The 12,105-nt window shown below is 29.1% G+C and overlaps 1 protein-coding gene across 1 annotated transcript; it reads right to left on the bottom strand.

The window, feature by feature from the left end:
* Window positions 1–9,367: 9,367 nt before the first annotated feature.
* LOC127127526 (uncharacterized) lies at window positions 9,368–10,200 on the bottom strand. Its single transcript, XM_051056728.1, has 2 exons — window positions 9,849–10,200; window positions 9,368–9,723 (listed from the first exon to the last, which is right to left on the bottom strand). Exons 1-2 carry the CDS (start codon window positions 9,984–9,986, stop codon window positions 9,529–9,531), a joined length of 333 nt encoding a protein of 110 aa, XP_050912685.1. The 5' UTR covers window positions 9,987–10,200; the 3' UTR covers window positions 9,368–9,528.
* Between the last annotated feature and the right edge of the window lie 1,905 nt (window positions 10,201–12,105).

Genomic DNA, 12,105 nt, shown 5'->3' with positions numbered 1-12,105 from the left:
CTAAGAATGAAATAAATTAAGGTTTATATTGTTACAAATAAAATATAAAATTTACTGTTCATATTTAAAAAAAATGTTGGAATCATACTACATAGACCCAAACATACAATGGCCTAACAAATGGGCGGGGTCGGAATCATACTACATAGACCCAAACATACAATGGCCTAACAAATGGACGGGGTCTCGTAGACTTTCTTGTCTCGTCCATGTTCACTTAGACATTTCTTCTGAGGGATGCAAAACATAAAATAATGGAATTCTTCATAAGTTTGGAATAAATTTTTTGTTAAGTATTGATAAGAGTTTGTAATTGCATATTTTTAAGTATAATTTCAAGTCAATTAAATGCTTATTTGCTTTTAATTCATTTATTATAATTATGTTTCTTAGGGGACAGATGTCGAACTTGATACTTTAACAACCGGTTTAATAAGATATACCATAACCATTATAATAGAAAGTACTAGATTATGGAGTAGAAAAGCAATAAAGAACACAATCAATTGTTTATCCAGTTCGATGAAACTTTATCTATGTTTGGGGACTGAGTCTACAACCCAAGAAAGGAAATTCACTATTAGTAGCTTAATACAATTAGACTTACAAGCAACATCAAACCATATATTGTTCAATGCATCTTCCTAACACAACACAATGACTTCCTACTTAGACTCTCCTCCTAAACATGAGAACTCACTCACTTTCTTCTCTGTCACAAAATCAGTGACAAGGGCAAACAACAACTAAACCTAGTGATCAACTTTAATCTTAACAAGATGAAAGAATGTTGAATATTACATCTTAACCAGACAAACATTTTATGCTAAGTTACTGAAATGTAGAGGTGTACATAACAAAGATGAATTTACAACTCAACTAGACAAACCTTCTACGTCAAGTTACTTAAACATATAGGTGTACATAAAAACGTTGAATTTACAACTCAACTAGACAAACCTTCTATGTCAAGTGACTGAAATATAGAGGTGTACATAAAAATAACAATGACTCTTGTAAACTCTAACACTCTAAAATCTTCATGGAAATGATTTCTTTCAAATGTAGGTTTGAGTTTCTTAGATAGAAAAATAATCCTGGGCTTTTTCCTTGTGGATCTGCAGTTATTTTCATTCAGAATTTTTGTACAATTTGTTGGATATTTGATTTTCTCATTGAATATCTCCAACAAAAAGATATGATTTGGGTTATTACAAATTCAAATTTAAATCTCATTTAAATCTGATTTGATCTTCATAACTTTCCAACAAATCATATAATCATATTGTTAAACCAATAACAATAAAAAATAATTGAATCTTCTCAAAAGATTGTGTTAAAATGCAATAATCTGGCGCATATTGCACAAGACACATATGTTGTACCAACATGTTAGAGCATCGCGTCAAACATGTCTCCCTTTTGAAGTACCATACAACTTTAGCAAACTAGACCAATCTTAAACACTTGGGCACTTGTCTAAGTTGTTGTTTTGCTAAATGCAGCTAACCCAAAGAACCAATCCACTAGGAACATCATTTATCTTTTGTAGGATTTTATAAAGAATCCTAACAAGCATGGAAAAGAGTAATACAAGTCAAAATCATCCTAATCATAAAAATTATATGATATTTTATTATGGAAGTTACAATGACAAAATGGGGAGAGGACTCACACACAATAAATTGGAAAAAAATAAAATAAATTATAAAATGAAGCAAAATTGTGGCGCACCTAATGAAAAAAGCAGCGTTATTGGAGCATTATATGAAGAAAACGTGATGTACAAAGATCTTAACAACGCAATATTTCTCTACTGAAAATATCATGCCACTCACAGAAAGCAAGAGAGGCATGATAACTATGATAACAAAATTTCCACATCACACACATTGCAAAAAATCGAGATGCGCCTTGAAGGATTCATTAGGGATTCATTCCTAATTGTTTGTAAGGCTTAATAACTCAATTTCTATTGTATTGGCAATGAATCTCTTAAGGAAGTGTGGATAGTTCCCTTAGATTAAGTTCCCTTAAATAAATTTCCCTCTAATAATATGAACCATGTGATTTGTTTATATTTTCTCTTTGTAATGATGAACTTCTTATAGTTATTTAATGATATTTTGTGTTTAAAGATTTTTTGTGTATACCGAATTAGAGGATCGGTCTGGATAGAAATTAAGAACTAAACGTAGATTTTTCTATTGAAATTAAATATTGTTGGGAAGTTGTTTATGACCTTAAGACATAGGGCATACTCAATTGTGACATCGATATTTGATGTTCGGTCAAACCTTCAATGACTATTACTTCGTGCAATACATTTATGCATAATAATAAAACGAAGTGGATTACTTGACAATAAATTGTATATAACTATTTTGTTAAATGGTAATTGTATATAACTATTTTGTTAAATGGTAATGATATATGAAGACTCGCTATAGGTTGAAGCATGGATAACTAGGGGTGTGCAAAAAAACCGGTTATCCATAACCAAATTGATATCCAAATTGATCCACTTTAAAAAAACCAAACCAAATGCTAAAATAAAATTTGGTTTTGTTATTGGTTATCCAAATTTTACTATATGTTAAATTTTTTTTTTTTTTGTATGTTTTCATGTTTTATCACGTTATAAATCAATTTTAAATTTTATAAAAATATTATTTTAAAAATAAAAATCAGAATTTTTTTTCTTTTCACCAAAAATATTATATTTGGATTTTTTTTCGAAAAAATTATATTTGATATTTTTTTTCAAATAAAATTATTATTTTTTTCTAAATAAAAAAGATATTTTTTATCAAAAATATTTTGTATTTTTTTCAGTAAAAAAAATAGATTTTCTTTAATTTTTTTTTATTTTCATAATATAATTTTATTATTTTCAATTTTTTTTATTTTTTCTGAATATTTGTTATTTTTTTTCTTAAAAAAATTGTTTTTTTTTATGTTTTTTAAATTTTAAAAGAAAAAATATTTTAAAACCTCATAAAACTTGTTTATGAACAATTATGAGAGATTTTAGAAATTTGAATAATTTTTTGATGAGTTATTTATTTTATGAACAATTATGATTTATAGAGATATGATTCATAATTATTTTATTTTATGACCGTTTTTATGTAACACATCATACTTTGGGATTGTTTTTAATCGATATATTATTTGTGCCGATTATAAAAGTCAAATTTAAAGTAATTTTTTAAAATAAATATTTTTTTTATATAAAATAGTTTTATAATTAGTGAAAATAAAAAAGTTAGTTAAAAGAAAATAAAATTAGTGAAAATAAAACTACTTTTTTTTATAAAATTGGTTTTGAAATTGATTTTTTTAAGAAAATAAAAAATTGATTTTAAAGAAATTGATTTAAAACTATTTTTTTTTAAACTATTTTTTTTTTAAAAACCGGTTTAAAATCGAACCGATCCACTTATAAACCGATTTCTAAAAAATAAATTGGTTTTATGAAAATGGTTTTAAGAACCAAACCGAATCATATATATGATTCAATTTGATTTGGTTCATGATCCATGCACACCCCTATGGATAACCACATTAAAAAGAAAAGGATTTGAACGAGGACTTAATTGTTTATCTTATCATAAGTTTCAATCAATAGTTTAGTTAGTTAGTTAATTTTTAAATCTTTGCGCAACCAATACAATCACGCTACATACCACACACACAAGTTTACATTACTGTCTTTTAGGTTTTTTATAGCAAGTATTCCGTAATCTTGTCGAGATAAAAATAGTTCATCAAGAGATGATATAAATTTACTCACTACTCGTGATTTTTCTTGGTACATATTATATTACACTTCCATATTTAGTTCAACAAGTACATTGAGTGAGCCCACCCATAGTAAATGGATAACCATCTGGTCAAGATCGTGCAATGATAATCTTTAAAAGGACGTTATACATGTGATGTTTGGTTGTAGGAGTGAGATATAAATTTAAATGGGCCCTGTCTCATTTTGAAACATGGTAATTTCACTGAAGATTGTTTCTAGAGCGATTTTATTTTATAAACATATATGTAGACAAAATGGCGAACATGAATGGATTTGTGCAAGCAAACACTAAATATCTCTACGACGTGTGGGTGGTGAAAATAACATCACCATCGATTTGGATTTAAGTTGGAGAAGGGTGAAAATATGTCTCAAAATCTCAAGTGATTCAACAAAATTGTGTAATTTTCAAATAACGCCTATAAATTTTGATTTATCGAGTTCTAGGTCTTAATAAATTTGTTTGTCAATCACTCTTGCGATAAGTTGTGAAATCCTAGTGAAAGGAAATTTAGAGAAATAAAGAGAAATTCTTAGAGTTCATTATTCTAAGAATAACAAGATCTTTTGAGTTCATTACTGCTAATGAAATGACCTTTATAAATATATTTCTCAATCGCTTTTGTAGTAAGGGATGAAATCTTAATGAAAGAAATTTACACAGGTTAGAATTCATTATTCTAAGAATTTGAATATCTTTGAAGATATATAAGGGAATTAGGAAATACTTTTAAACAGATTGGTTTGTGTGATTCATATATTAAGAAAGTAAGAGATTAAAAAAAATATTTGATTAAAAAATAGGAACTTGAATATTTAATTTTAAAGTATATAGAATTTGAGAATTTATCCCTCCTCTAAGTAGATTGATTTAATTGAACTTAATAAATAAGTTATTTTATTTTTTTTAATTTTGCTTGTGTGGATTTATTAACATTTTTGTTTGGTATATTAATTTTGTCAGAGGTGATTTATTTTGTTTATCATTCTTTTCTCTCCCACACATAAATATTCATGATGTGACATAAAGTTCTTACCGTATATATAGCATTTAATCCATGAATCTTAACGTATCAAGTTATTGGTTACATGAAAGGAGATGCAGCACTTCTGGTTTTATTTTAGTGGCATTTATTCCTATGTTATAAAAACATAAAGTTCAATCACAAAAAACAAAAAGATGGACCTTATGATTCTTTTATGAAGCTAAAACATAATAAAGTCAGTGATACGTTATCACCAAATCTGTTTATAGAGGAATCTTATGTAATAAGATATCGCATACATTAATAATTTCATTGATCCCAAATCTCGCTAGAAGAATATATTTCTCAAAGTCCAAAGATATGGCTACACTCAACACAATCCAACCGGCTACATACATTCTACCAATACACTCATTTATGGTTACCTCTACCATTCATTTGAATGCTTTTGGAAGATTTAGTATTGGTTAAGCATAAGGTAATCATTATTTGAGATTTAAAACATAAATGTATTGTATCTGGTCCTCGGGATGCTGATTACCCTTTCCTTATGTTATCACAAGTGTACACATAACTTAACTTAGTTTGATAATATTAAGTATCGTTTTTTAAAAAGTCTTAGAATAATGTTATTACCATGTGATAAGTAAAAGTTGCATTAGGTCGATAAGGCTCAAAACTCAGATAACGCTGACGTTCAGAGAGAGTAATGCATTTGTTTTTCTACACTTCAAAAAAAAATTGAAATATTAAAGATTTTAGGACAAATAAATTTGGAATAACTAGATTTGTGAATCTCAAGTTCTTGGATTCTGTAGAACTCTGATAACTTCTTCTCTGCTTTCTGTGAAGTCATCTTTAAAAGACGATACTTAACAAGATTTGATGTTTGAGCTTGAGTTGTTGACTTCATTGATCGATGTTTCTACATTTCAAGTCATCCATAGATAGACTCTTAGGTTGATTCAATCTTCTCTAATTCAATATGTTAAGAGATGATCATTTGATCATATTTTTGGCACTTTGAGTTAGTGATAGATCATCCATAGATTGTGTCAAATGTTTGGCTCCCTTGACTTGTATGATAGTGGATCCTAAGTCAAATACTTGAGTTTTATTTCATCTTGCCTCTTGTTGTCATTTTTCCTCTTTGAGTTTCTAAACAGTTGTGTTTTATGCCTTGAGAGTTTGACTTTGTATCAACACTCTAGCATGATTGCCACATACATTGCTTGCGTCATGATCACTAACTTGTTACATCTAACATCTAACACCTAACTTTATAATTATGCTCCTTACATTTTATGTCATTTACATTTATATTATTGTCTTTCACTTTATGTTTCTTATTGTCTTCTTATTGCAAAAGAACAAAAATATGATAAAAATGGATAAGACCCTAAAAACGTTAATCTGATCTTATGGACTTTATGATACTATCCCTTTCTTGAGGAGTATCTTGGACTTTGGACCTTAGGATTTAATGATTCCCCCTTGTTTGGAGTTTATTTGACATTTTGATTCATCTAATACATTGTTATCCCTCTGGACCCTTTGATCTTCAATTCAAAATTTGGATGTTTTTTTGGAGCTTTGTGGCTTTGTTATTCATCTGGATCTTTTGATATTCATCTGATCATGTGATAATTCATCTTGTGGCTTAATCCAAAGGGAAATGAATGCTTGTTTTGACCAATGTCAAATGCTTGCTTCATCTTGTGGTTAGTATCCTTGCACATACAAAGGTTTTCTCTTAGACTACCTTACAATGAGAGCTTTTATTTTCAGACATTTACTTTATGTTTTAGAATAGTCTATTCATCTCCTTCTCACTTCTTCAATTTTCAAAACTTCTCCCTATTTCAAAAAAACTTCATATTTTCAAACCTCACATTTTTTCTTAATAAACCTTAACTTTGTCAAGTGATCCAGAAAAAAAATTCTCAACAAATGCTAAAACACTTAATCATACTTAAACTCTTTTTCCAAACTCCTAAAAAAACACAAAACTCGTCAAACTTATTTTTATGCCTTTTTGCACTTTCTTTTAAGAACCATTTTTTTAAAAAAGATTGGATATTAGTCTATTCTTGGAGTTATGCAAACCAATATACTTCTAGAATATGTTGAGAAATGATTGACATTTTCCACTTGAATGTTGAGACGTGCTTGTAAGAAAGTCAAAGTAAAAGTTCTTCATATCAAGATGATGCAAATGCTTATTTTCTCATACTTGTGGGTAGTAAGCTGAGTTTTTCTACTCAAATACGACAAAATGTCTTTTGAAATTAAAATCAATCAACAAACAACTCAGTTTTTTCATAAACACAGATTTGCAAGTGGTTCCAATGAAGTTTCATAGATGTGAATGGTGTTAATATCTTCCCTTGCATAACCAACCCCTGTATCCAGATTTTTCTCTTTTGTTTTACCTTTTTTTGTGGGTTTTGTTCGGTCTTTGTCCCATTTTCTTTGGAAACAATAAAGTTCGGTGACGACTCTTGCTTTTTCTGAGTTAAGTTAATCAATATCTTAATCCCCAGCAGAATCGCCAATTGTCACGGCATAAATTTTTTGAGATTAAGTTATTGTTCACATATGCTAACAACAATCGGGATTAGTTCCATGCTTGTGATACTGGACACTTAAACAAAATGCTAGCAAACACATTTGTTCTTTAAATGTATTGTTACATCAAAACTTTTTAAGGGCATAAACAAACCTTGTTTCAACAAAATGATTTTTTAATTTCTTTAGTGTCTACCAAAAAATAAGATTTTCTGTAATTTGGAGTAAAAACTAAAATAATCGATTCTGGAACATTTTTAGGAAAACATATTTGAGGTCTCAATATCACGCATTTGGAAACTCAAATGACCCAAATGTATTCGTTCATATCCCTGGGGATAAAATCCCAAATCAACAGAAATCAAACCAACAAAAAATTACAGATAACTCATACCATTAAATCATCATTGATACAAGGTTGTCACATATAACAATAACTTATAGAGAACTTAGAGATTTATCATAAACCCCCTATTAGGATCTCAAAGCAAACATGTATCAAACATTCTCAAACAGATCGCAAGCAAAAAAAGGAAATTACAGAAAATTATTTATCCAACAACGCTGATAGGAGAGCAAGAAACCTTCACTATCTTACATGCATAAAATCACGCAGACAATTAAATAAAATACTCAAATTATAAGTTGGGGTGTTACACGACTTATGATTGTAAATTGAGCATAATTCATTGTCGAGTTTGAGCATGACAATGGCCTTCCTAAGCGGGTAGCATAGGATAAGCATTTATGGCTATGGTTATGGCTATTTATCATATGATGTCAGTGTGTCCGAACATGTCTCATCAATGCGTAATGATAGAATAAATATATTAAAGCTCTTTATGATGAAGAAAATTACTACTCTCTTCGTCCCAGAATGAGTGACTCATTTGAAATAAAAGAGTGTATAAAAATAAATGAAACATTTCAATTTTCAAAACATCTTTTTCAATCTTATCATCTAATTAATATTACTTTTATCATTCTCAATACATGATAAGGTACTTTAATAAAAATATTATTTTTTTTCTTTCAATTATTTCTTTTTTTTAATTTGTGTAAAATTATCAATTAAGTCACGGAGGGAATAGGATATAAGAAAAAAATATGCACCAACCAAAAAGATAGACTCAACCTTTTGTTAAGCGACTCTTACCTGTCAGCATTGTTATAGTTATCAAATAATAATATTGTTGCATGAACACCTTCAAACTAATATAACATATCCAATTATTGGTTACGTGAAAGCAGATGCAACATTTGTGGCTTTATATTAGTGGCATTTATTCCTATGTTATAGAAACACAAAGTGCAATCACAAAAACACAAAAAGATGGACTTATTATTCGTTTATTCGTGTTTATGATCTATATGTATTGTTTAATTACATTCGATTCCTCTAAAATGATCACAGAAAATAAAGTGAGAAAAATATCAAGTAATTGTGGTCTAGATTGTGCAACACTAATTGAGGACTATGTGAAGACAATTGCAGCCACATTACACTGCAATCATTTGAATCAAACTCACTCAAATCAGACTATTCAAATTACTGCATAATTGAACATCAAAAGAATCTTTCAGCATTCAAAAAGCAGACAGAAAAGTTAATTAATTTTGCTACAAAATAAGATATTGCATACATTAATAATTTCTTCATTGGTCTCAAATGTCACTAGAAGAATATATTTCTCAACTATAAATAGAGCCAAAGATATACACTCAACTCAATCCAACCTCGTACCAACATTCTCCCAATACACTATACACTGTTTCTTTTATCTTTTCCTCTATCATTCGTTTGAATGTTCTTGAAAGAGTGAGTATTGGTTAAGGATTTGGTAATCGGCATCCTGAGGTTTACAACAATAAATTTATTGTATCTAGTCCTCGGTATGCTGATTACCCTTTCCTTATGTTATCACCAATGTACAGATAATTTAAATCAGTTTGATTATATTAAATATCGTCTTTTAAAGAGTTTTATAATAATGTTACTATCATGTGACAAGTAAAAATTGCATTAGGTCGATAAGGCTCAAGACTCAGATAACGCTGACACTGAGAGAGGGTAACAGTGTTGTTTTTCTATACTTCAATAACTTTTTTTGGAAATATTAAACATGTTTATGACAAATAAATTTGGAATAACTAGATTTATGAATCTCAAGCTCCTGGTTTCTGTAGAACTCTAATAACTTCTTCCCTGCTTTCTGTGAAGTCTTTTCCATCTTTAAAGATCAGAAACTCCATCATCTCTACTCGAAAGAATATGAAACTTCCACATAAATGTGTAATACAAGATCCAAAGTCATTTCCAACAACACAATTCCATGCAGGTCCATATGTTTCATCAAGTTTCTGCCCAACATGAGATAGTTTTCGAAACGAAAGGTTCAATACATATAATAATACTACAAAATACATGATTATACATATAAACTAAGCAGTTGGAGTAATTTATGTGATAGTTTAAGATAATAGACCTGTTTGATGAAATAGGCAATGTTCTGACAATCAGAAACTTCATGTGCATCTAGAGCTTGGTGAGCTAACTCCATGACATGGCTTTGCATCACTTCTTCCATGTCTGTCTCTCGCACCACACCTTTTCCTTCTAACATCTTCTTTAGCTTCTTCTGCTTGTTATGAATTATGATATCTTCTTACACTACCAATTTGTTACTCAAATTCGACAGAGAAAATGCAGCACATGCTTATGGATTTATGTAAGACACTGCTAAAGCAAACTCTTCTGTGGTCAAGATTTTGAGATTGATAAAATCTTCCCTTGTTCTATTTTTTCTCTCTTTATTTTTATTGGTCTCAAAATAATCTTCATTTTTATTTCACTATTATAGATAATTAAATTTTGTACTTATTTGGAGATGTTTCAGTCCAAAACAGCTGGAAAAATTTTAACATCTTATATGAAATCAACGACTGAGATCACTACAACTTAAAACTACCTAAAAAAATCCAACTAGTGAATGTGATATCTTTCTCTATCATACACATAAACATCTTTAGAAGCTGAAATGATTCGAATCAAAAGGTGGTCTATGGACACAAATGTGTAGTATAGTATGCCTCATGTCGATTTTTTTGTTCTATTGCCCCCAACAAATAATTCTTCTCTTTCTTTTTCTTCACTTTCTCTATGTGATCGATGTGTTTGACTTGTATTTATTTTTTGCCTTTTTAATAATGTCAAAGAAGAAGAAGTATTTTCTTAAGGGAATAGAATATACTCTCTATATTGGTCAGAGAGTTTAACCACTCCAATCCATTACCATTGTTTTCTTGTTTGTCCACCTTCTTGAGAGATGCGTTATCATCAGTAAAAATTGGAAGAATTTAGATTTATATGCTTGCAAGTACAGTCATTTGAAGATGATCTTAGTAATATATGATCCTTGGTGGTTTTAATGCCGACAACACTTAATCTCAAGCGACGTTCAGTGGAGTTATTGAAGATTTATGATCAGGAAACCTCTAGTTATGGCGTATATCAAAGAAGTCATATCAAGTCTCATCAGATAGAAGAAATTAAGTCTCAGATGAAGTGTTGAATCCATGGTGAATTTAATAAGGGATCTTAAAACTTCAATATTGTGAAAGAGAGGATATGTGGAAAGTTTGCAAGATCTTGTGTCTGGATAATCATTGTATTGTAAAAGTTTAAGAGTATCTCCTAAGATAATAAAAAAACTCACACACTAAAATGTTTTTGATGTCTCTCTGCTTTTATAGAACCACCAGAAAATGTATTACGCAAGTAACTAGTTGGTTACTAGCTTGAATAATATTTTTGGAGTGTGGTTTACATTTGATAACTGGTTATCACATTATAATTAATCGATTACCTCTTTTGTAACGTATCTTAATCGATTAAGAGGGCTTCTAATCGATTAGTGACGAAAAATTTGAAAGTCTTTCATATTTAGACTACATAGTCGATTAAACTTTTCATATTTAACTATATGTTTTCCTATATAAAAGAGGTTTCTCCTCATTTGAAATCACAACAAAATTTCAACTATCCTTTTCTTATTTTCTCTCTTTTCTCCTACTATATTATTTTATTAATGTTGTTCTTAGTGGTTTGGGAGTGAAAATTATTTCAGAGAATTTTTTGTTTGTATTTGTGATCATGTGTAAGTGTTTTTCATCAAAAGTATGATTCTCTTATTTGATATATTTGATTCTTGAGATTGTCCTGGTAAAATTTATGCTTGATCATTGAGATTCTCTTGATAAAATCTAGATTTGATTCTGGAGAGTAGTCGATAAAATCTATGTTTGTTATGTGAGCTCAGTTGTCAAAAACTCAGTTTAGTTCGGGGGATTAGCCTGTGTAAAATGTCTCATCTTTGTAATAAGGTTTGTGAACATATCCATAAAAGCTCAAGACAATATTTTTTAAGTGAAACTCTCAAGAAGAAATTTTTGGAGAGAGGAGTAGGGAAAGTGATAGGTCGAACCTCTATAAATTCTGGTGCAATCTCTTTATTCATATCTCTTTGTTTCTATTAATTTTTTTCCTCTCTTACTTCTTCTTTCTATTTTGCATTATTTTATCTCTATACTAACATAAATTATTTTCAAAGTAAAACGAATTTTTAAAATTAATCACAAATTCTACATTCACAAATTAATCACAAATTCTACATTCACAAATTATTTTCAAAGTAAAACGATTTTTTAAATTATTTTGTATTTTTAGTAACTTGTTCATCACAA

Source organism: Lathyrus oleraceus, chromosome 3 (assembly GCF_024323335.1).
Source record: "Lathyrus oleraceus cultivar Zhongwan6 chromosome 3, CAAS_Psat_ZW6_1.0, whole genome shotgun sequence".
NCBI classification, from domain to species: Eukaryota; Viridiplantae; Streptophyta; class Magnoliopsida; order Fabales; family Fabaceae; genus Lathyrus; species Lathyrus oleraceus.
Note: the sequence above shows the minus strand (reverse complement) of the source record. Positions and strands in the feature narration are given on the sequence as shown.

What these genes read in the sequence shown, in the direction of transcription:
- LOC127127526 (XM_051056728.1), bottom strand. Translation starts at nt 9,986, where the DNA reads ATGTTAGAAGGAAAAGGTGTGGTGCGAGAGACAGACATGGAAGAAGTG. An exon ending in TTGCCTATTTCATCAAACAG is followed by an intron (nt 9,724 to 9,848) that starts GTCTATTATCTT and finishes CATGTTGGGCAG; the next exon opens with AAACTTGATGAAACATATGG.